This window comes from Wolffia australiana, chromosome 5 (assembly GCF_029677425.1).
Source record: "Wolffia australiana isolate 7733 chromosome 5, ASM2967742v1".
Lineage (NCBI taxonomy): Eukaryota > Viridiplantae > Streptophyta > Magnoliopsida > Alismatales > Araceae > Wolffia > Wolffia australiana.
The window spans coordinates 3,641,097-3,668,584 of NC_135839.1; the positions used below are offsets into that span (position 1 = coordinate 3,641,097).

The 27,488-nt window shown below is 43.9% G+C and overlaps 1 protein-coding gene across 2 annotated transcripts in view; it reads left to right on the forward strand.

Annotated features, from left to right (window-relative positions):
* Positions 1-27,488, forward strand: part of LOC144702926 (Protein phosphatase 2C family protein) — a 39,721-nt gene that overhangs the window by 10,756 nt on the left and 1,477 nt on the right. Inside the window, exons 4-7 of one of the 2 annotated variants that reach the window (XM_078574952.1) lie at positions 10,125-10,161; positions 11,114-11,158; positions 16,355-16,407; positions 23,201-23,365. In XM_078574952.1, coding sequence (XP_078431078.1) covers positions 10,125-10,161; positions 11,114-11,158; positions 16,355-16,407; positions 23,201-23,365 — 300 coding nt within the window. The remainder of the gene's footprint in view (positions 1-10,124; positions 10,162-11,113; positions 11,159-16,354; positions 16,408-23,200; positions 23,366-27,488) is intronic. The other variant, XM_078574953.1, reaches the window with a different exon arrangement.

Consider the following 27,488-nt stretch of genomic DNA (forward strand, 5'->3'; position numbering starts at 1 on the left):
GTGGTGGTCATATCAGTTTATGGGTCGGTGAACCCAGTTCTTAGGGTATCCCTCTGGGGAGAGCTGGCAAAGGTGGTGTCAAAATAACTACTTCTGTTTGGGGGGGATTTTAATGAAACGCTTGAGGCGGAAGACAAGCCTATTGGAGTGGGAGGATAGGACCCAAGATCTGAAGAATTCTGGGCACTTATCACAGAGGCATCACTAGAGGAAATGGGGCTGGGGGATTGCACATACACATGGAGGAGCTCTACGGGCCCTACAACTCTTTTGTGGCTTGATCGATTTACATGCTCGGTGGAGCTCCTTGAACAATTCCCGTTGGCAGATGTGTGGTCACTTCCTCGTCCCTTGTCAGACCACACTCCGATAATTTGGCATTCCCAGGAGAGAACCTTGCGATCCACATATTTTTAAAATGGATAGATTTTCTAGAGGTGGGCTTCAAGGAGGAGATAGCAAGATGGTGAACAGAAGGTCTACAGCAGGGGTCGGCACAATATACCTGTCCAAAAAATTGGAGCCCTACACAACCATCTCATGGAACTGAGAAAACATATAAGAGAGAAGCGAAATAGAAGGCGAGTCGAAGCTCTAGCCAAAATCAGGATTTTGGATGACCTAGATGATGTTAGAATTTTACCACAAGAGGAAGCAAGAGAGTGCTATGAACATAGAGAGACAATAGCCGAGGAGGATAAGAAAGTGGAGATAGATTGGAGACAGAGGTCAAGACAACTGTGGCTGGAGGAGGGAGATGCCAACACAAGATTTTTTCATCACATAGCAAATGGGAGGAGGCGAACAAATCAGATATTAAGGGTGCACGCAGGAAACCAAGAGTATGTCGGTGCCCAAGCTGTTGGGAGAGCGCTGACAGGTCACTTTAGGAGCTTCCCACAACAAGGGGCTAGACACCATTGAAGGTGAAGCAGAAGAGGAGCAACTAGACTAAGTAAGACACAACGGAGAGACCTGGTGTGTCCTTTCTCAGAGACAGAAGTCCTAGTCGCAGTCAAGGGACTAAATGGGGAGGGAGCCACGGGGCCTGATGGCCTCCCAGTCTTCTTTTATAATGTATTTTAGGAGAAATCAAGACAGGTAAATGCTACGGTGGAGGAATTTCGACAAGAAAATTTTGGGTTGGAAAAAATCAACTGTGCTTATCTGGTTCTCCTCCCAAAATGTCATGGAGCTACTAGAGTGGGAGATTTTCGGCCTATTGCACTATCCAACTCCATTTATCTTATCATAGCTAAGGTCTTGACCAATCAGCTCAGGGAGGTGATTGGTGACTCGGCAGGTCCTTTTCAATTTGCCTTTATTCCTAGAAAAAAATTGATAGATGGTGCAGTTGTTGAATCAGAATTCTTGACTACGTGGAAAAGATTTAAAGTAAGAGGGTTCACGTGGAAAGTGGATTTTGCGAAGGCATACGGCTGCCTTGACTGGGACTTCTTATAGGCTTCTCTGTGGCGTCGTGGTTTTCTAGCCGAATGGGTAGGGTGGACAAAAAGATGTATTACATCCCACTCTTTCACGGTGCTGGTGAACGGACGCCCTGAAGGAGGTTGGATTCAACCGCAACAAGGGCCCGCTACTCTTTGTCTTGGCCGTGGATGCCCTTGCCATAAGCACAATGGAGGTTTGCTCCAACGGCCTGCTGAAAGGTTTTCGGACCCCTAGTTTCCCAGCAGGTATTCCTCTTCTGCAAGATGCAGAGATACCACTTTTTTCATAGAGGGTGCTTAGGAGGAGGCTAAAAACCTATTCATCCTGCTTGACCTTTTCACGGACTGTTCGGAACTACACATTAATTGCGCCAAATCAGCCTTTGTTGAGTTCGGATTCGCAAGAAGAAGCTCTGTATTCTAGAGCCTTGGGAACACCTAGTGGTACACTTGCCATGAAATATCTGGGTCTCCCATTTACTGAGGGTCGTATCAAATCTCTAGACTGGCATCCAGTAGTGGAGAAGATAGAGCAGAAGTTGGAGGGATGGCAAAGCAGAGTGTTATCGAGGGGGGGACGGGTGGTGCTACTACGCCACGTGCTGTCAACAATATCTATTTTCTACCTCTCAGCGTTGAAACTACCAATGGGGACCAAGAAGCGACTCGAAAGTATGATGAGAAGATTTTTATGAAAAAGTTCAGGATCGGAGGAAGGGAGGGGATATCCCTCGTATCGTGGGATATAGTGTGCAGACCAGTTCGCTTGGGAAAGGGAGTACTGAAATTTCAAGATTTGAACCTAGCATTACTGGCCAAGTGGGTGTACAGACTTATGGGACAGGATACATCGATGGTTACACTAGTTTTAAAAGACATGTATGACGCGAGCTTGAACTGGGAAGTTCGTGGATACCCAGTCCGAGCAACCTCGGCATTCTAACAAGGGTTGAGATATGTGTTTCCTCAAGTCTGTGATTTCTTTGAATCCAAGCTAGGAGATGGCACAACATTCCGGTTTTGGTTAGACGCATGATCCCCCCAAGGCACATTGAAGGCAGATTTCCCACGCTTGTATGCCCTTGCAAGGACCTCCCATGCCACAGTGGGTGAGTATTGGGATGGCACATGGACCCCATGCCTAGGCGACACCCTATTCGACCGAAGAATGTAAGATTATACAAAGGTTTCAGCAAAGCCTAATCCACTTTTACCCGCTAGGAGGGACACAGGATGGGTGGAAGTGGATAGGCACATCCTTCTCTGCTCGAGATGCTTATGCAAAGCTCAGTCGCAGACGAAAAGGGGAGAAACTGCAGATCCTCTACGCGTGTCGCATCATAGGGTGACAAAAGTTCCCCCTTAAGGTGAAAATTTTCTGTTGGCTGCTCCTCCGATGAAGAATAGTGGTTTTTCAGAAGAAATGACACGGAGAAACTTCGGCATTAAGTGCTATGTGCACAAACGGTTATGAGGATTGTGAACACCTCTCTTTTGATTGTTCCTTTGCTCGAGCAGTATGGACCTGTGAGCCACTCAAGGGGGTGGATATCTCATCAGATGTGGCGCCTTGGGATTCGATACAAAGTGGAGTACCTAGGGGGCGAGAGGGACAGGTTGGACCCTTTGCAGTGCTATGGACACTATGGCTGCACAGGAACGTAGTCATCTTCAACAAACGGGAAGCATCGATGGACGCGGTGATACAAACAGTTGTGGGTTTTACTGTTGCATGGTGTAAAAGGCCAGGGCCAAGGCCCTGGCCAGCCTTTTAGCCCATACATGCACTTATCGATAATATATTTTTATCTCAATGGGAGGGTTATACTCTAACAATAGTATCAATAAACTTCTTCAATCAAATTGATATCGAAACCCAAAATGTAGCAACAATTTGACAATGTAGCTTGAAAGGGACTGAGATCGTGCAGATTGTGACGGCTCCTCCGCTCCGGAGAAGCTCCGTCTCGACCTTGGGCGGCTCTTCCACTCCGGTGAAGCTCCTCCCTCCAGTTCGGCAGATGGTGACTCCCACCTACCGCTCTAGCCTTCCCGATGTGTAGCCATCAAGTAACTATTCCAAGAAAATGATAAAAGATGCCATATCTGGTCGGTCCGTCCTTATTTTATAGGGTGAGTCACCTCCTCTCCTTTTCTTGTTCAACACGACTGGTCAACAGTCCGTTGACCAGCTCTTTGCTTCCTCTTTCTTTGGTACTTCCTTGAGTAGAATATTCCTTGTGGTAGATGAGTCAGTTCCCGGGGTGATTAATAAGTCTTCCATATCAGTATCCATTGCTTCTCTCCACTGGGGTTGTGATACGATCCCTTGTATCTTCAATCTGCAATATAAATACTAATGCATCTTGCACTTGTCCAAGAGAGATTCATAGTGGTCGAAACACAAGGAGGACACGAGAAGAGAGAGAAATATTGGGAGGATCAATAGAGTGTGCAACACAGATGGAACGATGAGATGGTGCACAACACTTGCTGGATGGAGAGTTCCTTGTAGCAGGAATGTCCGTTTGCAAAAGGAACCACGAGCAAAGGAGCTGAAGATGATAGTTGTAAGAATCACTTATGATGGTCAAAAGCCGTCTTCTCTTGTGTTGGCTAGGTAGTAAGAAATCCTGACTGTTGGGCGGTTCCAGGCCAGTCTGTTGTCATGTCGGGTGGGCTGATGACGGCGTTCATAGGTACGGGGTGCATATCAAATCAGGTTGTGCGGATACCTCAAGCCTTGACAGTGGGATGATGATTTGTTGAAGTATTAAGAAAAGCTTATAAGTTGTGAGAACTCGTGCAAAAGTCAATACCTTAATTAAGGGGAATGGAGTCTTGGATATCCTCACAGCCATATCTCCTACCAAATCAGATGGAATGTCATTAGAAACCATTAGAATATAATCCGTATGCTAGACTACAGTGGTTTGCACAACAGGGGGAGCTCGAAGATCAGTCTTGATGAAGTACTTTGAGAATGGTGGTCTAAGGCGACACTTGGTTCCATTGGTGGAATAGTCGGGAGTACCTCGAGGACTGTTGTCTGGAACAGGTTCTGGTACGTATGGTGCAACCATTTTGTTGGAATCCTGAAGGTGTATAGAAGGTGCAGGCAAGTGTAATGACAAGTTTTGATGTGTAGATGAGCTAGTGTTCTGCAAGTAGGCAGGCGAGGAGTATAATTTACTCTAAATCAAATGTAACATCTTTGGAGATCATCTTGCACTGTGTAGGTGGGTGTCACATGGTCAAATCTCGAGCTAAGAACAATGCTCAGATCGAACGAATGACAGCCTCAATGCTTCAGCAGGAACGTTGAGCCGCCTTCACTTTTGCGGTAGAAGTCTCTTTGGACAGCTTAAAATTACATGGAGGTTAAGGAGAGGGGGTAGGGCTAGGCCATTTGCATAAAATCAGGACATTGTATTATAATTAGCATAATTACATCAGCAGCCGAGGCCAATACAAAAAGGGAGGCCCACAGCCAATACAAAAGTAACAAGAAAGGGCGCAGCTCGCGCTGTTGGGTACTGGTGGCCCAGTGCCGTGAGCGCCTGCAGGCATCGCCGCTACAAGCGTGGCCCTAGGTGGGCGTTATGGTCCTCGGCGCATCTGCCAATCAGTCGTACCACACACCCCGATGTCCACCCACAGCACCCCTGTGCTTGGCGCCCAGCCTTGACGCTCTACACGCCACCAGCACCTGCACTGACACCTCTACTGATTTAGACTACAGCAGCGCCGCCGTGCTCGGCACCGCAGCACTACCTGCAGGGACAACTTTCATTGCTCGTGGAGACAATTTATTGGTTTGAAGAGCTTGTAGGTGTACATAGCATTCACATCCAAACACTCTGAGTTCCATGACACAATGTAATTTAGTGTTTGGGTAGGCTTGTGTGACCACCTCCTGAGGTGTTCTACCTTTCAGGATACTAGTGGGAAGGCAACTTATTTAGTATGTAGCCTCTCCCCAGAGTACATTTGAACTATGACTTTGAATAATTAGAATTATTAGAGCCCGATTTTTCTCCAAAATGTGTCCTACTTTCTTTCTGCTCTTCCATTTTGCTGAGGTGTATGGGAGCATGAAGATTCATTTCTGATACCGTGAGACTTAAATGAAGTAGGATTTTCGAACATTCATAAATTCTCTGCCATTATCAGTTCGGAAGCGCTTAATCACTGTAAAATATTGCTTGTGAATCATAGTCACAGAGTCCTTGATGATAGTACAGACATCTAATTTATGCTTTATTGAGTGGATCCAAGTAAAACAGCTATCATCATTGGTAAGGATGGGGAACCAATCAAAAACCATGTAAATCACTGAATGGTGCGGAAACAAATCAAAAACCATGCTTGATGTCCTAATTGTTGATGAAGCTGCCATACTTTGTCCCCCTTTTTTAGCAATGATGTAGACCTGGATACCATGGCTTCCCCTGCAAATGGCGCCAAGCATGGATTGCCCTAATTGGAAGATCCTGAGTAGTATAGTCCATCCTTGATTTTAGCAAGCACATGCTTCAGGCCCTTGACATTGTCACACATGAAGGTATTAACCCCATCAAAGTCTGTTTATATGATCTGTTTTGAGCTATTCTTTGAACATATATAAAATCAAGAGTCCCATACGGATTAAGGTATGTACTACCTATGATCCAAGTATAAGATTTGTAAGATAAATTGCTTATGGTGCAGAGACATAGTGGTTTACCTGAGGAAGCCAGAGAGACATAGCTTTGAGCTTGCTCTGGAGCTGCTGAAATTCATTCTGTATTCATCCAATAACACTCATCCAATAACACTTATGTGATCGGTAGACAGCTCAGCACCCACCTCATCAGCTGCCATTTTTACCGCGCTGTTACTCTTGCCTACGATTTTATCTGCCCAGGCCAGTATTCCATAAAGTTTCAATCCGTATCTTTAGTCTGATAATCTCAGGGACAATTGCTACACCATAGATTATTTTTTTCATCTGGTCCCTTTGGTTGGTTGCACTTGATTATGATTATGATTAACTTGTGATGAAGTGAGGTTACAACCATTAGGGTGTTCTGGTAGAATTTGGAGAGGGCATAACGCTACAGTCTGAACTTTGAATTGGTGTTGTAGCAGTATTACGATCAGTACTAATCCTAGTCTACCTTCCTCCTTTTTGACCTGTTTGACAGTTCTCTATTGAACAACTGGGCCTGTACAGATTCAAATTCTGGACAAAGTCCTTTTAGATACCAATAGACCCTATCTTGTAAGAAGTACTGGCAACATATAGAGTTGGCAGTAGGTACCCTATCTTCTTTTTATCTTGTAAGAAGATATCAATTTCCTTCCACAGAGATTGGAGTTCGTTAGCATATTCTAAAGCAGTACGGCTTTTTTGGAAGTGTCATAGATTTATTAGTCCTCTCTAATGGAAAAACATTGTCAAATGATGTCCCAGATTTCTTCGACATTGTCGTGGTATGAGTAAGCGTCACTGATCTCTGGCAACGTGGAGTCTCGGATCTATGTGAAGACTACATCTTCTTCGAACCTCCACTTAAGGTACCTAGAAATGGCATCTGAAGGTGGATCTTCAGGCAAATAAAGAAGCTGACCTCGAGCTCTAAGTGTTTTATATATGCATTTTGTCCACTGGTACAGGTTGTGACCAGTGAACAGGTTTCTTGGTGCAGTTTTGGGTCACTGTGTATACCATTTTTCTCCCACAAAAATGGAAGAAGCAGCCATTTCTTCTTTAACTATAAGATAGATGCAAGATAAAGCAGAACGAAATGGCAGAAAAACCAGATGGCTGGCAATCAAAAACCACAAGCAGAACGATCACCCAAGGAGCTAGAATGATCTCCTGGAGGTGAATAGAACTGAGATTTATGCGCTGCCTCCTAGTCAGTCAGGAGAGCATCCCTGGAGTGTTGTGAAGCGTCAGTGAGGTCTGTCTTCCGGTCAATTGGAAGATCAACCTTGGCACACTAGGTTGTAGTGACGGGTGTTTCTGTCTCCCTCGTTGAACACGTGGAGTCAGTAAGGAGTCCTCAAGCTGGAGATTGAGTTCAGCTTGTAGTAGGTATGCCTTCTTCCTCAGCTTTAATCCTTCTAGAGCTCGGATACCATGTCACGAACACATTCTCCAGAGAGAATGGAAGAAGAGTAGAGAGGGAGGCGTTAAGGGAAGAACTCATTATAGAGTAGAAAAATACACTCTTACAACTCTTTTTTTTTTATAAAGAAAATAGGGCAGACCACCCGAAAACGGTGGCCCACATGCTACTATTGAATTAAAGAGATTATGTACACACCATATACAAACATGACCAAAATGGTCTACTTTTTATCCCCCTACAACCCAAAAAGACACTGGTCCCAACGTTGTGAATGGCGTTCTCTACTGAAGGCATCCTTCCCTTGAACACCACCTCGTTTCAGTGCAGCCATAAAGCCCATAGCACCACGAGTAGTCACCCCCATTCCAGCCTGCTCCTGTATCTACCACTCGTGACTGAGGCCCAAAATGCCTCGTCGGAGACATTCAACCCTGGAATCTGTTGCGATGCACATACTCCCTGGGCAAAATGAAACGTGAAGAATAGGTGGGAGCAGTCTTCCTTGCCCTTGGGGCACAAAGGACAGTCAACGGACCGTCAGAGGCACCTCTGGTGATAGGCCCGTGTGACCACTCTTCGTCGTCTCATCAGCCAGCTAAAGAGTCTCTTTTTGAGGGAAATCTTTTGTTTCATCAATATGTGGCATGCATGATTGGTTGTCGAGTCCTCCCTCGCTTGCCCACAGATCCTCAGATATGCTTCTTTCACCGAGAAGGACAGCCCCCGCCATACCCAACCATCTCAGAAATCTGTTGACAGGCTGAGATGTAGAAGGGTCTCTTGCAACCCCAGCAGCTCCTCGAACCGTGGGTCTGATAATGCCTGGTCAAGATAGGGACCCAAGCCCCGTCCCAACATTAACTGACTGCGGCATTAGGATTCCTTGCTTGAGCAAATAGTCTTGGAAACTTCATCTTCGGGGTGCCTTGATTAGACCAGTTATTGGTCCAGAATCAAAAACCTTCCCTCTCCCCCAAATTGGGGGTCAAAGAACTCGCGGATGTGAGGTATGGTTTGATGCAGGCTGCTCCAGAAAGGGGAATCCTCCCGAATTCTTGCCCAACTCCTTTCCCAATCAGTCTCCGAGCCATATATTTCCCTTAGGAAATTGAAGACTAAACCGTACGCTGATGTCACAATCCTTTCCACCCATTTGGTCTACAATGCCAAGTTCATGGAGTCCAGGTGGAGAATCCCTTGCCCTCCTTGCTTCACGGGCCTGCAAACCACATCCCACACGATCAAAAGTGCCCTTCTACGCTCCTCTCCATTTCCTCCCCAAAAAAGCTGCCTTATCAGACCCTCTAGTTGTTTTGCCACGACTAGTGGTATTTTAAATACCACTAGTCGTGGCAAAACACTGATCTCAAAAGCACCAAGCGACCCCCTTTTGATAGTACTTTGTTGTGCCAGCCCTCCAACCTCCTCTCCGCCTTATTGATCACTGGCTGCCACGACTAGTGGTATTTTAAATACCGATAAGTAGAATACTGGGATTGCTGAAAGCACCGATCTCAAAAGCACCAAGCGACCACCTTTTAATAGTACTTTGTTGTGCCAGCCCTCCAACCTCCTCTCCACCTTATTGATCACTGGGTCTTCCTGTCAGTGGAAGACTCAGATAGCTCATTGGTAGTGAACCACGAGGTGTGCTTAGCGCGTTAGCGCATTGTAACTTCTTCTCTAAAGAAAGTACGGAGCCCACAAATGCTGACTTGGCTCGGATGAGACGTAGCCCCGAGAAGTCAGCAAGTAAGTCTAACAATGAAGAAAGGGTATGAGCTTCTGTAGCCGATCCTTCCATGAAGAGCATTGTGTTGTCCGCATATTGTGGTAGTGGAATGCCCCCTGGGTAGCTCGCAGTCTGGAATCCCCTTTAAGGTCTCAATAATATGTACAAGGGGCTATTGGGGCAAATGAGAACTAACAATTAATCTAACGTTTACTGCATAAAACTGTGTCCCAATGGGCCGAACCCATGGATGAGAACTCAATTAACATTGTCCACTATAGTTGTCCTTTGGAGTCATCGAAGATCCGCTAATAAACTTCTTTTAAGGATAGTTAGGACTAAATTTATGAAGTTTGATGTTTCAAATATTTATCCTTGTTATCGAAGCATCCGAGACCATCCCGCTACAATTTGCTCAAAAATTGATGGTTCACATTCTGAAAGCTGTTCAGTGGTATGAATAGCCGTTCTCTGTGATATTTCTTCTTGAAAGCATGTTCATTTTGCCGACCATTGTCTGTCAAGGAGGGGGGCAGTTTTACTGTTTGTTGTGCCCTAGTCTTAGGCACTTGCGCCCTCCTTAATAGATGCCATAGTAATTCTAATTGCAATACATTAAATTAAAAGATAATGGTGATAGGATTAAAATCTGTTTAATGGGGATTATAAACTTTCTCTCTCCTTGGCTCTGGCACTGTTGACCATTTATTTACACTATATTTTGATATTTGTTTTGTAAACATCAAATATCAACTTTATCAGCAATCATAACCCATTGATATGCTCTTATTCTGTCTGACATGGAGAAAAATTCTAATGCAGATGGATGTTAAAGCCGCAAAGAAAGCCATCCTTGAAGGTAAGTTTTCTTTGAACTAAAAAGCTATTTATCTGTACATATATGGTGTCAATCTTGGATATCAATCTCGCTCCATATAGAAAAATTTGAAAAATGCCAAATATCCAGGTGTGGTGGATGAAGGAGAGAGGGGACAACTTGTACCGTATGGAGAGATAGGAAGAGGTAGGGAGAGAGAGTGGATAGATCGGGGATATCGACGGTCGAGCTTCCCTCCTTCAGGGTCGCAGGCCTGCTCCTGCTCTCTAGCCTCCAGTTGCTGCCTGCAACTGATTCTTGAAGAAAACGTATTCGATGCCCTCCATCTTGCCTGAGATTTATTTATACCTTCACAGGTCTTCTCATTGGTCGAGTCTTCTTTTCCTTCTTGGTAGTTCTTGGAAAAGAAGCATTGTGTATAAATCTGCCTGCAAAATTAGTGTTTGTCAACAATGTTTTGATGATTCTTGTTTTGTTGAGAACAAAAATTTGGTCAAAAATGCGTTGAGCTTTTAGTATAAAAGTGAGATTTTGTTTCTCCCATTTGTGTAAATGACTTAATACTTTTTATTCCTGTTTAGTTATTTATTTACCTATAAGTTCATCACTAGCTTCAGTTCTGCCATATCTCCAAGTCTATAATCTTAGACAGTGAAATTCTTGATGATATTCTTTTATTTATCTCGATTGTGAGAAACGTGGTGTCTCTCGGTTTTTTTAGCCAACTGTGTTGTCAAAATGCTATAGCAGACACAAATTTTGTTTATATTGTAGTTAAACCTTAACGCGTTACAGGATCATTCTCTTTATTCATAGAAAACATTAAAAACGACACCATAGAACAGGGGGAAATTCATAAGTTTCCAACTTAGTGTAGAGATTGAACTACCACTCCGACTTAAGTTTCTGATTTTCTGTCACTCATGATGTAACGTTAATTCACAATATCCTAATTGTGTGTGATGATTTTCAGGATTTCGAAAGACAGACAAATGTCTTATTCAAGAAAGTTCAGATGGTGATCACAATGCTAGACATTATCGCAGTTCTCTTCTTGATTCATTTACTTATAATTTTTTGACTGCCAGTTCGATTGGAACCATTCTTTTGGTAGTCATTACTCTTCATTTCAATCTTTCCTGAAAACTCACTTCAGAGTATCGCTTCCTAACACTGCATGGGGAGGCAGTGCTTAAGTTCTTTAATATATAATCAGAAGTCTTCTAATTGATTGAATGTATTTCTTTCTTAGTTATTCCACTTTTTACCTCAATCTTTTCTGTGGCCCTCTAGAAATCTCAGGTTTTGAACTGTTTGTCATAATGATGGCAGGATTTGTCCTATTTTTAACGGTTGATATCTCAGTTGGTTGCACTTGCCCGATGCGATGCCACAATGGGAGAGTGCTGGGACAACACATGGAATCCGAGGATAAACAGCGCCCTGTCAGACTGGAGGTGGCGGAATTCTTGGCCATGCAAGCCTTGAATCAATGCAGGCCAAGACCCGGAGAACATGACGGATGAGTTTGGACCAGCTCATCCTTTTCAGTTCAAATGCCCTACGCAAGGATCCATTAGGAAAAACAGGACCAACCAACTACCCATGCATGTCAGGGCATTTGAGGCCTAAGGGTTCCACCCAAGGTTAAGATTTTTAGATGGCTCTTACTGCCCAAGACTGGTGACACGTCTTCCGCGAAAGGATGTATCCAGATACATCGGTGGCATGCACATTATGCATAGGAGGCTAATAATCTGCAATCATTTATTCTTCAAGTGCCCCTTCACCTGCTCGATTTGGGCCACCCAAGCGCAGCGGGTGATGAATGCGACATCGGAAGTCTTCTGGGAGTTCATATGGAGAGGCGGCCCTTGGAAGAAGGAAGAGGATGGCCGAGCGATGACAGTGCTCTGGGCAATATGGCTACACCGCAATGAGGCGGTATTAAGGGGGTGCAAGGTTTCGATGGACGGGCTCGCCCACGAAGTCAAGGGCCTCCTGGTGTCATGGTTCCCGTGAGGTGTACTAAAGATAGGGGGGGGTCGACCAAGTTTGAATAGAGTTTTAAGGCTCTTCATGTGTACCTTTGGGTGGTTGCGGCTTTGTCAGGCGACCGCCTAAATTAATCTTTCACAAAGGAAAAAAGAGATATCTCGAGGAAACCATAGGAGAGTGAGGGAGAGGACAAAAGGATGAGAAACAACCTCCTTCTACTCACTCAGGATACCCTGGCTTATATATCAGATTAAGATGTTTATCAACATGGGCTAATAGTAGCAGGCCCATTAAGATGATAAAGGATATATGACCAAAAAGGAAATAGAATAAAAAATAGAAGTGTTTCAGCTGACTCTCCCGCTCAAGCTGGAATGGTAGATATCTTCATTCCTAGCTTGAAATAGAGCTGTTGAAATAAGCCTGCCTGGAATGTGCTTGGTTTGTATGTTTGCAACCGGTTGAGCTAACAGAATGTACTTCAATCTGAATCGCTCTAGAATCAATCATCTCTCGGATGAAGTGTCTGTCAATTTCCACATGTTTGCTCGTATCATGTGGGACTGGGTTATAAGCAATGTCAATAGTGGACTTGCAGTCACTATAGAGCGCAGTACGCCTGTCTTGAGTTACTTTCAGATCTAGTAGAGCTACGAAGGTGTGTGGGGATAGCAGGTTATTAGTGCTGGTTTGTATGAAATTATGCATCAATTGCCCAGCCGTTGAAAAATTTATTGAAGGAAAAATCATTTCATCAGTCTGAAGATGCGGAACGAGTCTTTACAGCACTCAAATAAGCATTGTCTTTTGCACCTGTACTCAGATGGCCCAACTTTACGATACCATTCACCGTAGAAGCTGATGCATCCAACCACGCAGTGGGCGCAGTACTTATTCAGGAATCACAAACAGTTGCCTTTTTTAGCTGACCATTACTAGCATGGGCACAACTGAAATCAGCATATGAGAGGGAGCTCGTCGCAGTGTTTGGCCAGTTCAAAGGTGGAAGCACTATCTAATGTTCCATAAGTTTTTCGATTCAAACAGATCAATTTAGTCTGAAATTTCTTTCTGGTCAAAACAAAATCCTTCTGCGTTATCACAAGTGGTTGGCAAAATTGCTGGGGTTTGATTTTGAAATCCGTACAAGTCTGGGAAGAAGAATATCCTGGCAGACAACTTATCAAGAGCAAGCACAGAAACAGAAGACACATATTGCTGGTCAATCACGACTCTCCACTGGCTAGATAAACCAGTAATTGATCAAGAGTTTCAAAAAGATTCCAAACTATCATCTATCAAGAGAGCTATCCATGATGATCCCATAGCTTTCCCAAAATATTCTATCCTACAAGGTCTACTCTGCTACAAGACAAGGATCGGACTCCCTGCATCTTCTTCACTCATCCCTAGAATCTTACGATAATTCCATGATTCCAGAGCAGGAGGCCATGGGGGTTCCACCGCACCTTCAAACAAATCAGCCAACAACTGTTCTGGACAGGAGGAAAACTATTAAGCTGTATGTGAGCCAGTGTCACGTTTTTCAGACACAGAAGACATTCACATTGGCATCAGCAGGATTATTACAGCCTTTGGCTATCCTAAATCAAGTCTGGGAGGATATTACAATGGATTGTAGAAGTTCTATCAATATCCAATGGGTTCGACACAATTATGGTTATTGTTGATCGACTCAGTAAGTACGCTCATTACATTTCCCTGGAACAGGAATTCTCTACCAAGACTGTTGCTGAAATATTCAAAAGAGAAATAGTCCCTTCCGCTTGTAGTAAGAACATATACTTGGCTCTCTGGCCTGCCATGCAGATCTCCTTTTTTGATGTTTATAGTTATGCATTTTGCTTTCCTTGAGGCTTTGAGGGTTTGTCCTGGATAGTTGTTATAGTCTTGTACCGGTCTCGCCAGTTGATACACTGGATGGGTACTGTGTACTGTTCTCTTCTTAAAGTAGAAGCTGTATAACTTGTTCCAAATTTCAAACTCTCTTTGACTTTGCAATAAGTCATACTCCACATTAATTAACATAAAGAACTTATACATTCAATCTTTCTTAAAGTAATGTCGGCGCAGACAGTCTGTCTCAGCAATGGGTCTATAATGATCCGTCTCATCTCATAGGCTCTGAAGTTCACATAAATATGCCTGGACCATATTTTCACCTTTTGAGGAAATGTTGCCTCGGAAACTACCTCATAAATTCGTCAATCATTGTTCATCTTCAAGCAGCTTTTATGGATTCTATCCCAGATCTTTTTTGCAGTAATAATCAGGAGAAATTTAAGAATTAAGTCTCCTTGCATACTGCTGAGAAGCCAGGTTTTGACAGTAGCAACCTCTGCCTTCCAGATTGTATAATGTTGATTAGATGGCTTCACCTCTTCAATCAAGTGATGACCCAGCCTTCTTCCTTCAAGAACCCTTTCCACAAACTTCCTCTGATGTTGTAAGTTGAGCCCGGTATATTTCATGGCTTCAGGAATCCCAGTGTTATATAGAGTACAGCCCTTGCTTCTGCTGAGTAATGTGGATTCCTGGCCTTGGACGTCTGCATTGCCACCTTCAATTGCTCGGACTTAGTAAGGTCACGGATATAAGTTGTACGAGCCAAACAGTCTTGGATGACTAACACATGGTATCATGTGACTGTCAACTGCTGCTTCCGCTTCCTCTTCAGCGCGTAAGCGAACAGTGGCAACCTCAACCAACTCAGGTAACAAACCATCAGCAACCAACACGCTGCTGTTGAAGGTTGTGTGTTACGAGTGCCACCTCAGTGGAGGGATGCCTTATACAGCAGAGAACATTTGCCACAAATTTACTTGGCCACGTTGACCATGATGTCACCACCGTAACGACTTTGACTTCTATGACAATGTCCACACTATCCGAACACATCTTCACCAAACACATATGCTTCGAAGAAATGTTATATGGCATGGCACTCTAATACCATGTTCAAAATGTCAACAGGACTTTGCCTATATCTGATGGTAAGATCTTCGACGAAGCCCTATGAGAGTGAGGGAGAGGACAAGAGGACAAGAAAAAACAACCTCCTATTTGCATGGGATACCCCAGCGTATATACCAGGTTTAGATGTACATTAACATGTGCTTATAATAACAGGCCCATTAAGCTGATAAAGGGCATATTACAAAAAAGGAAATAGAATAAAAAGTAAAACATAGTTTTTTGGCTGACAATAATTGTAATCCGTCACCCGGGCAGTCCAATCTGGGGCCCAACTGTGGCCGAGACCATGGTCCAGCACAAGTCGAGCCCTTGGTTCACCCAAGCCCCAGCCCTAAGTCCAGCAGCAGTTTCAGTATGGAACATTTTCTTTTCCAAGTGAAATCCCCTAGAATATGAAAGAATGAAAAAGTGCTTTCGTTGTTGTGGAATAAGAAGCCTTCGTATCTTAATGCATGTATTTGATTTATTCGGAGCTATTAGAGCGGGATCCACTTTTTGGGGAATATGAGTCGAAGCAATAACAAGAATATTTCTAGTGGAACTTCTTTCACAGTCCCTGGAGAGATAGTTCACTAATAAACCGAGGGATAAGTAATTCGACTCATTCACATCGCCAGAACTCCGGAACAGGTTGGACTGCCTTCCCGATTGGAGAGCTGCTTTTCCGGACTGCTTCTCGTTGGATAGCAAACTCCAGAACTCCGGAACTCGAAAACAAAACTCGGTTTATTAGTGAATCTAGAAAATTGTCTTCTACAGCTTGAGGACAAGCTGTCAGGAATGGGGAAGTTATTGATAGAGTCCTGACATGGACTCATCAAAGAAGGCCTAAACAGATCCTTAAGGGACTGAAAGTTTCATAAACATCAGGCTTCACCAGAAAGAAGGTTATGAATGCTAAAAGTTTACCGCAAACACAAGTGGAATGATCGTTTGAGGTTTCTTCTTGGCATGAGTTAGCTGTATTCAGCTATTGTGAGACCAGGAGTTTCCACATGAAGTAATTCTTGAGGCATATGCCATTCTAGCTTCTCATCTACTTCTTTCTCTCTTTTTCTTGATTGTCAATAGACATTGAATGAGGCATCTATCACAGTACTACATGAAACTTGATATCAAACATGTCGCTGATTGTAGATGATTCCTGATCTTCCTTTTTTTTTAAGAAATGATTCCCTATCTTCTGTTGGACTTTATGTGAAGCTGATGACTATTTCAGGTGGCTGGCATGATGGGGCAACTGCAGTATGCGTGTGGGTTTTAGGACAAATGGTGAGTGTATTACTCTTCCTACCTCCCTTCCCCTTTCGATAACTAGGGGCCATGGATTTAATTTGAGGAGTACTCTTGAAAATGTAATTGTCAGCCGCTGCACCAGCAGTGAGCCTCTAGCCACCGTCAGACATGTCTAGGGTTTAGAAAGAAAACCTCTATGTAGGTACTAAGGACCGGTATAAATGCCCCTTACAAAGGCTGGAATTATTTTTTTTTGTTTTTTTAATGCTAAAAGACGGTCACCCGAAAAGATCGGTAACCACCCAGCGAATACATGACTCAAGCCCTAAGGCTCATTTACATGGGTATTCATCCTCGTCCTCAATCCCGGCTCTGGGGAACTATGCCGCCATTAGTCCCTCCACCTCGTGGATTAGCCCGTCCGTGGAGGCTGTTCCACCTCGAAATACCACTTCGTTCCTGTGGCGCCAAATTCCCCAGAGCACTGTCAATGCTCTGCCCCCTTCTTCATTTTGTCTGGTTCCACGTCTCGGCATGGAGTCCCAGAAGGCTTCTTCTGATGTCGTGGTCACCACCGCCTGAGTTCGTGTGACCCACAACGTTCGAGCAAAAGGGCATCCAAAAAATAGATGGTTACAGTCCTCGTCTCCTCCTGTGCACAGTACACATTCCGTCAGTGCGTCAGGGTACATTTTCCTCTGGAAAACTCGGGTTGCCAGTCTACTGCGGAGTAGGAGCCACCTGAAGATCTTCACTTTCAAAGGGATCTTTAGGCGCCATATCATCCGGCATGCCCGGACAGTCTCTAAATTTTCTGTGTTTCCCTGGCGCATCTCCTCGTAGGCTTTCCTCACTGTAAAAGGGGCATTGGTCCAATCCCACCCATCTTTTTTGTCGTAACTGGGGCAAAGCTGGTTCAAAGCTTGTTGCATCTCCAACAGGTCCGCCGCTCTTCTGTTTGATAGGGCGCTCACGAACCTCGGGTTCCATGTGCCATCCCAACACTCCCCCACTGGAATTATGAGCAAGTCATATGCAGAGCCAGACCAAGAAAGAAATAGCAGAAGGAATAATAGGATTTGGTTATGAGCATGTTCACCTATGGCCCAATTCTGTTTACAAATGGAGAGGAAATTAGTCCATGAAAGAAAGAGAGAAAGAGTCGACTATGTTGTGCGATACTAGTTTGGTCCACAAGACCCTGCTTTATACTGCTATTCAGCAGAGTGAGTGAGATAGAGTCAATTATATCCTTGTAGTTGCCATCGGTGTCCACCTCTCCAACAGAGTAAGGCAGCTTTACTGTTTGAGGAAGTCAATTTATAATTTTCCCCAGTAAAAGAGTTAATGATGCCAGACCCCAATTGTAATTTTCTACCATTCCGCCATCATTTTTGAATTTTGGATATTTTTATTTTGGTGGCATTTTCAAATGGTGAAAATTTCCCATCGTCAATCATTTCATTAAATGTTAAGTGGATTCCTGTGGAACATTGTCTGCGTATGTGTAGGAATTTGCACTGCTATTCCAATTTAAATTTTTTTGCAGATGCTATGAATATGAAACTAAGCTGAGAATGAGAAGGGAGGATGCATGCTTGACATATCTATGTTGACTCAAACAGCATGTGAAGAAAAGAGCTGATTTGCCAGAGCATCTGCCTATAAATAAAGGGGAAATATACTGTCAATGAAGAAGGCTTTTCTTGGAGTCAGTTGCTGCATTCATGGGGGACTGGAGATCAGGAGATTTCCCAATCCAGAGGGAGACTAGGCTGATCCAGCTAGTGCTTGCTCTTCTATCAGTCTTCCGTTACTCTTCTTCTCTAGCTTCTCTCTCCTTGTGAATTCTTCAATGTTAAAGATTACTATTTCTGGGAAATTTTCAAACTGTTGACTTAAACTGCTCTATTTGAGATCATTCTCCAGATAAGGGTATCACTCTCTATGTATCACTAGTATTTATTATTTTGAAGTTCTTTAAAGAAAATTATTGGGGAAGATCACCGAGAATGGTGATCAACCTGGTGCTATTGAAAATAGATGAATGATTATTTCATATGATGGCCAGGATCCCCCCTTTCACTCCCTTCTAAACCATTATGCAACAAAATTTTCTGCCTCATGAGAGCATTATTCGTCAAGGTTGTCCTCCCCTTTAAAGAGTCGCCTCACTACATGCAGCCATATTACCCACAGCGCCGCAAGGGGCCTTCCTCATACTGCCTTCCTCCTGGATCCTCTTTCCTTGATTGAGCTTCACAAGTCTTTGTCAAGGTGGCCTCCACCCATGGGATCTGCTACGATGCCCATATCGCCTAGGTAAACAGACATGCAAAGAAGAGGTGGGAATAGTCTTCTGCTTGAGACATTTTCTTCTATGCAGCGACATCCAAATATCTGCACCTTGAATGGAACCTTCTGCTTCCGTGTTAGGCAGCATGTAGTTGTGGTAGTAGGGACCTCTGGCAATCCCCCTGTGATCTTCATGTTAGACATCCCGTACCAAAATGGAGGTGCCTCTTCATTCTCAGCCATCTTGTGCCTCGCTCAAAGTTTGGAGATGTAATGGTAACTACTGCATGCCGATCAGCTCTTCCACCCTTTGATCTGACAGAGCACCACCCTTTGATTCCATGGGCCATTTCAATACTCTCTTGATCATGACATGAGGGCTCCATGCATGGGCAAAAAGGTGTGAAACTGCTCCCATATAATACCTCTAGCCAACCAATCCTCCAACTAGTATCTAAAAACAGTTCCATCCCAGAGCTTGGCACTAAAACCTTCCCAGATTCAGGAGAAGGTTTGTGGGATGCCATGCCGGAAAGTAGATTCCCCATGAACTGGAACCATCTGCCTCTCCCTATCCAGCCCTGAGCAATAACTATCCTTCAGGATGTTCATGGCAGTTGCGGTCCCTTAATGTAATTTCGGGATCAAACACTGATCTATACGAAATTCCAAGAATGATGCTAAATGAAGGAATGTCGTCACACGTTGTAATCAAGATCACAATATGATACCAGAAAACCTTTAGGAGAGATTTCAATGAATTGAAGAATGTAGAAGTGTCCATATTTTTGGCGACCCTAATGACCCCTGGAAATAAGCGAGATCGGTTGATTATATCTAGTCCCTAGTTGCTTCTCCAAAAATTTTCATGCTTGTCCATAACCTCTGTCCTGACCAAGTCCTAGAATTCACTAAAGAAGAAATGTGGAATTTGTTTTGGATTTGGTGCCCCTTTGCTAATTAACCTCACCTCATCCACAGAGAAAGGCCTCTTCAGATCTGCATGCTGCTCCTGTGTAGCCCTGGTTACTCCTCTGCCGCTCTATCTCCACAAGCTTCGGGGCACCCGCCTAGAAAATGCCCTGAAAGGTTCTGCCACTGCAGCCCCTTCTGCATGTGCCACATCACTTCCTGGTTCTCCGCCTGCCCCGTCAATATTTGATCTTCTCCTTCCACCGACAACCAGATGAAGAAAATGCATTTTGGCTTTGCCCAATTTCAAACACAGTTGTATGATTGTTGTCTCCAATCAATCTCTATTTTCTGGTCTTCATTCGCCACCACATCCTTGCACACATTCCTTTGGCTTGTCTCCTCTGTTGGAAGACTTTTTTTAATTAGAAAAATACATGGTGCCGGATACGTCCAACCCTGCGCTTGTGCCCGTAGACCAATCCAGGTGTGCCCTGGACGCCACCCAAGGGGATTTTATATATGAAGTAGATTGTTTATCAGTCTTTATAGGCGTGGAGCGAGCATAAACATCCCAATTACACTCAGATTGTACTCGTCCACACCATGTGCAAGAAAAGAAAAAGATACATGAGTGATACCTGGCAGGTGCTCGGAGAAGAGCGCTCGTGCCGACGTCTCACTAGGTCCCCCTACAGCAGTGATGATGCATGGAGTGTGTGGAGCTCTCCCCGCCATCAAAAGGTGACATCGTTGAGGCGCATGGCAGGACATCAGTGAGCGCTCCCATCTCCAGTGCTCCATGCAATATGCTAGTCGCAGGGTCTATCCTTATACAGAGTGCGACGCGTGAGAAGAGCCGGCAAGCCGAGGAGCTCAATGCGGTGGCAACCACGAGCAGCCAGAGGGAGTTCCTGCCAGGAGGATTAAAGCGTAGAAGAGGTTTGAGTGCATACCGCATGGTTGGCAAGGGCATCCGCAATCTGGCTGCCCTCGCACAAATAATGTCGGATGCTAATCAAGCGGGGGCGGCACCATATGATGTTTTGCCGTACTTGCTTTAGCGGCCACTAGGAGCAGGTACCTGCACGGAGCATGTTTACTAACACCTGTGAGTCCGATTCTACGATGACATTGTGAAGGTTTTGCGCCTCGTAAAGGAGCAAACCATCACGGATTGCCATAGCCTCGGTTGCTGTGTTAATTTGGATACCATAAAAAGATGAAAAGACGAAGAGAATACTCCCTGTGTGGTCGCGAAGGATACCACCCCCTCCTGCTAGTCCCGAGTTCCCTATGGCCGCACCATCCACATTCAACTTTAGGATCCCAATTGGCGGTGGGTGCCAATGGACAAGCTGTAGCCGTATGGTGATGGGGGCGGGGGTCACCGATATGCCCCTAGTGCGAAGAAGATCGCATGTGAGGGCTGAGCTACTTGCGAGGGTTTTATAAGATGGTGGGTGTGTGGTATTCATTACTGGACTCGTTGCATTATATACAATGCTTGCATGGGGGTCCCTTCAAAATGAGAAGAATTTCGCCCTTTCCAGATCTCCCATAGTAAGTAAGCTATGGTAACGTGAAGGAATGGTCTGTTGAAAGACTTAGTGCATCATCCAGATCATCTAACTGTTTTACTCTTGGTAGAGCGTTGTGCCTTCTAGAGTTAATCCCATCCCAAAATTGTTTCCTGACCCCAAGTGGTGTTGTAACCCTGCAATTTTACTGGCCAATCCCACCATGGTCGCGCGCTACTTATACTGTGACAACCACCACGACACTACCTCTTCCTTGAACCTCTTCTTCCACAGCCACAATCTGTCCATCTTGAAACATATAGACCTTTTCTGTCCCTCATGTACCGACCATACTATCATGGAGTGATCCTATGACGGTCTGAGGAGTGATCGCACGTCCACCAAAGGGAATTTCTCCAATAGCTCCATCGAGCATAGAAACCTATCCAGGCCACAAAGCACGGTGGGCACACTCCTACTTCTCCAAGTAGGCACACAGACTGTGGGCCCATTTCCTGCAACCATGCTCCCAATATGAAGGGCCAAAAAGTGACTGAACAGGGGTCCCCCCCGCCAGCTCCATGAGGTTTATTCTCCATCTCCAGCGTCACGTTGAAGTTTCCCCCAAACATCAGTGGGAGCCCGTGAAATGAAGAAACCACTCCAATCAGCTTCTCCCATTGGGTGTCTCATAGTTCAATATTGACAAGACCTCAAACCAATGACAAAACCCACTCAAAACCATCACACCACTTTTTCAACTTTTCTGCTACCACAAATAGCCCTCTTCACGTGTGCTCTTTGGAAAATTCCAGGCTACCACCTAACTACCAGATTAACCAACTGCAATCACTACCAAGAAAGCCTCCTAGATGCCTCGCCCCGCCAAATTTGAATCCTTCACCTCACAATTTTCTTACATTGTCACTTGCATGTTCCATGAGACACACTTCATGGCGGAACTGATGGCTCACCTCCCTGCCTCTCTATCCTCTGAGGCCCCACTGCCTCTGCCATTGTGGGTCTCGGCCAATTCATGAGTGGATTGTTCTCTGCTTCCTGGTCCTCTCCACCTCTAGGGAGCTCCTCCACGAGCTCCTTCTCCATAGCTTCTGCCAGCCACAGTATTTTCTCTGATGGATCATGTCTCCACTCGACATCCTTCTCGGCCTCCCTCATATCCAATGTCCACAGTGTACCATTCTGACCGACCACACCGTTTCCCCCTGTCTCATCCTCAAGGTTTACTTTCCCCTGATGTATACCGCACCTTAGAACTGTAGCACACCCCTTTTGTGATCTGCCAAGACCTCTGGGCACCTGCACCCTTCCATGTCCATTGCCCACTTCATCTCTGCTCATCTCTTCTTGTGTAGAGAGCACAGTCCCTGACTCAATCTGCACCTGCTTCGTCAGATGTTGGTTAACATGATCTGTCTGGCCCCATCTGCTTTACTGCCTCAGACGTCATCATTGGTGCCCCTAGAATCAGCGGTATGGAGATCTCCTGATGGTCAGGTGGTGTGGTATCACCCACCCACACTTGATGACCCTGAATCTGTCAAAGCTTGATCCAGCCTTGGAAGCTACCTATCAATATTTTAGTTTCTTGCCAGTACTAAATGTTAAAAAATTCCAGATTGCAAGTGTAATTTTTATCCAGCCGCTGTTAATTATGATGCTTGAAAATTTGAAAATTGGGCTAATTTTTCTGGAGAAAAGTTGCCCTCAGTTAATATTTTATCAAATTTGGATTCTTAAGGAAAGTATTTTCTTGGGTTTAGGATTCGTGAGATAGAATTTGGAATTTTGTTCAAAGTTTTAGGGCTTAGGGTTTAATGTTTATCTTTTGGACTATAGTCTTAATTATTTCGGGTTTAGAGTTAAAGGGTTCAGCGGTGTACGAATCTGTATTTTTATTCTAAATTAAACAATTTTGCAGGCGTTTTTCTATTAGTGTATGTCTCGACCCACAGATACTCTTCTGTTGGATGCTTTTAGGTGTTATTAGGCTTGAGTTAATGGAAAGATATTTCAGGTAGGTTATCCATTTGTTTGAGTCACATTTTATTCACTCTCTTTTTATTTAAAATCATTTTAAGGTTTTCGTTGCCAATATTGGTGATGCAAAAGCGGTATTGGCACGATTGTCCCTACCCAAAGGACCAAATGAAGAGAAGGACGAAACAAACTTCACTGTGAAGTCCATCGTCATCACTCGAGAACATAAAGCTATATTCCCGTCTGAGCGCGTCCGCATTCAAAAGGTACGTAACCTTTATTCCTTTTCTAAGAAAGTAGCATTATTCCTTTAGTCCTTTAACTTGAAACCATACTTATTCTCAACACGCATTTCTAACAGTGACGTCTAATACTCGCATTAATATGATCTGTTCTGACGAGAACAAAAGTTAAACTAAATTAATGACATTCACATCTTACTGTTCAAAATAAAAATGGTCTTGACATCTTCACCCTCTTTTATCTCATGCTGTTCCAGAATAGTTTAAAGTAAAATTTTCAACTCGTAACCTGCGGTTCTTTTCTTTGACTTTGTAGCAATATCTCTTATTGTATCAAATTTATCATTCGAACAAGACAGAAATCTGGTCTAAAACTGCTAGATTTCTCCACTCCCCCTTCTCTCACTTCATCCAGGAACAGTTCACTGCTCATCATTTAACTTGCTTTGAACTGTAATTTTTATTTGGGGCGACATCGATTTGTGTTGAATGTTGGGTCTAAAGAGAATGAAATACTAATAATTTGGGATTGAACCCAATTTTTTTGTCACTCAATTTAAGAACGCACACATTTTATTATTTGACTGTATTTTTATGTTGCAATATTTTTATTAGACATAGTAGTGATATCCGTTTGCGTCAACTTCATGGTTTTTTTTTTTGAGATATCAACGTCATGGTTTTGGAACAACGATATTCACTGGAAAGAAACCTAATGCAACAAAAATGTATCTAGAAAGAGTGTGTCCGCCTTGGGTTGTTTTGTTCTGTCTTGCATTTAATCTTTATGTTTTTAAAAAGAATTTGTGCCCCTATCCAACCTATTTTGCTAGGATCTCAACCCTCGAGTGAGAGCTAGAGAGAAAGAGATTTAAAGAAAAAGAGGCGAGATATATGTATGAACTTGGGCCCATATCCTGGGTTATGCATATAGTTGAAAGGTTATGAAGAAATTTTGATCCGGTCCTATGTGGAACCTTATTAGTTAATTGTGAACTCCTTTGTGTTTGTGACTTTCTCAAGGAGCATTGCTTCTCCCATCCATAGCCTCTGGAATAATTAAATCGTGATAATCAGTCTGTTTCACGCATTTCTTTTAATCTGGTATTCACTGAGAAAAGGGAGCATTTGGAGGTTGAGTGCCATCTTATTCGCCAGAAGATTCAAGATTATAGAGAGAAAATCGTCAGAATGCTCACCAAGGGGCTTCCAAGTTCTTTGCATGAAATCAGCAGTCAACAGAGAAACTGCTGTTGCTCCTCGGTTTTCCAAAAAAAGGATTGGCCCCCAGGAATTACGTAAGGAACTGTAATGCAGGTAGGACAAATCATGCTGAGAAGAAGTGTAGCATGTGGGTTGCCCTTGTATTGACATAGGATACTGTGGCAAAAAATATCTTGAGAAGATCCTCAAGAGTACTTATAAAGGAAGGAGGCTAAGCTGTTGAATAAGTGATGCATGTCGCCAATAAATATGTGGGACTGGGCGATGCAGAACCTATTAAAGAGGTGGGAAATCTGGAATTAAAGGGGAGATCAGACTTACCAAGAAAAGGCTGTTCCTGAGACGGCAGATGACTGGAAGGATTTGAGATCCTCCCGGTTCTGTGGGGGATGTACATCCAATATGACTCATTGCCCACAATTCTCTCTCTACTGTTCTTAATCTTATTCTCTCTCTCATCATCTATCACTGGCTGATCCAGCAATAGTCCGTGATTTTGAGGACTGGGATTCGGTTGAACTACCATTAATGTACAACTGGTTTCTTGGAAGGTTTTCTTCTGCTAATGGGTACAACATTGAGGTGGCTATTTTATTTTTTTCCCTCTTTGTAGCTGCTCAAAACTAAGAAATTCTGTTCTGGATTTCAATCTTCCACGGTAGATTACTTCAGAACAAATCTCATAAAACCAGAAGCACACATCAGAGTCTTCTTTCTTGAGATCTGTGGCAATAAAATCTATACGACCAGCCCGACTATAAAGCCTAGTTTTCAAGATATACAGTGGCTGGTTTTGAAGTTGAAGAAGATAGGCGACAACAACGTTGTACAGTTTTATCTAATTTGTCAACAGATCATGAAGGCAAAGGAGAAACATGGTTTCTCAAGCCTAGATCTTCCCTCAAATTTTTCTCTGTGACAGGTTGTTGAGTTTATTTGAACCAGAACCAGCAAAAAAAATAAAACCAGAACTTGCTAGGATGACAAGGCTGGCATTTTGTTAGGTTCTATGCCAAGAAATACTAGAGGAGGAACAGGCATAGGACTGGTCAACGCCCTATTGATCTTATGCATTGACCCGGTTGCAAACTCAATAAGTCGGGAAGAGCCACTCCCTATAAATAAGGGGCAGCTAACCGGAAGGGCTATCTTTTGTCGTTTCTTGAAAAGTCAGGTCGACAGTTAGTCGGAAGGCCGAGGCAGCTGACGGCCTTCTCGACAGCGGCCGGAGGGAGGAGCTCGTCGTAGTGGAGTTGCCCGCAGTGCTGGAAGAGGGAGCTGAGATTTGCTGATCGGAGGAATCGTTACGCGGAGGATCCGAGAAGATTTGGAAGGAGCATTTCCAGAGGGAGGAGAGCTGTCCCGATCGACATAGATCCGTTCTTTATTCGTATTTACAAGACTCATTCCGAGTAGAGAGATATTCTATCGTGAAATATATTCGAATTGGCCTATTGATACTTTCGATCGTATCACATTTCAAGAGATCCTCTTGTTAGACAGTTTTTTGTTTATGTTTTGTTTTTCTTATTTCAATACTTGTTGGCCACGTGTTTTAAAGTGACCCATTTCGTTTCTTTATGTTGGCGGGCCCACAGAGTAAGTGGCCCACTGCCTTGTTTAGGTGACTTATTTCCATTGTGGAGATAAGTCGTTTGAGTTACATGGGGCCCACCTCCTCTCACTCTGTATGGCCTTTTAAGCTCTATCCCGTTCAATAGAAGTTAAGTTGTTTTTCGACAACATCCTAGTTGACAGAGCTTCATGACAAGAAGCAGCAGGAGAGGAAGAAGGCTGATGCAAGTTTAACACCTCTACCACCAAAGAAGTTTAAGCTGACACGGCTAAGCTCTCTCCCTTTAACCATTGCTCTACCCACTGTGAATCTCCTCTTTCCCTTGTCTCGTGTGATCGCTTAATTTCCTCTGCTGGCGATTCTGCCAAATTGGAGCAATATATGGATATTTCCTCTGCAGATGGTATCAGAGCCATCAATTATCAGCGGTGTTAATATTGGACTTACTGCCAAATCTTGTGCAGACAACCCAAGATCAGCTATGAACAACAAATGTTTTGGAGATATGATGATAGGTCGTGTCCATCAATTCAAAGACAGAAGGAACTATTCCAGATCCAGTTTAACGGGGGGTTTGATGTAAAAGTGTATATCTCTATCAATCTTAGGGAGAAAGAGTGAAGTAAAAAATGAGCATTTCTACAAAGTTTCTAGGGTTTTATTCCCGCGGTCCTGGGCGGCAGGCTTCTCCCATTGTCCTGCATCCAATGTTTCACCCTCAATGTTTCATCTCGTGTTTATACCCTCACTTCGACTGCTGTTGCGATTTATGGATCCAATGCATGTCCTATGACTGGGCAAAGGCACCATTCCCTTCTTAGTAGGTTGTTTTGTGTAAAAGTGAATTCCATTTGCCTATTTTTAGGCAGATGTAACCTAATGGAAAAAGGAGCAATTACAGTAATATTTTCTGAGCTCCTAAGGCGGTAAGGTGATGGGATACATATATAACTAAAATTTTTATTCAGTGATCTACTTCTCCCAAAATAGCTTTGAAGTCACCAGCATAATCCATATTGGATCTACTCCATTGAGTTATCTTCTGGTACGTTCTACTCAAGACATAACAAAAGGAAGAACAGAAAAAGAGCTCGAGGGGAGACACTTTTGAAATTCTTCAAGATCTGGTTGTTACCATCGATCAGGGGCTGGAGCAGCAGGAGCAGGCCTGCTGAACCAGAGGGAGGGTGCGCTGTCAAGGGAGTGCCTCTACGTCTTCTTCTTTCTTTCTTTCTTGTCATTCGATCTTGCCCTCTCCTTGGGCATTCATCAAGGATCAAACCTTGGAGCTATCTACATTTGCTACAAATCTTGATTTGCAAAAAAAAAATTTGGTTTTCGATATTA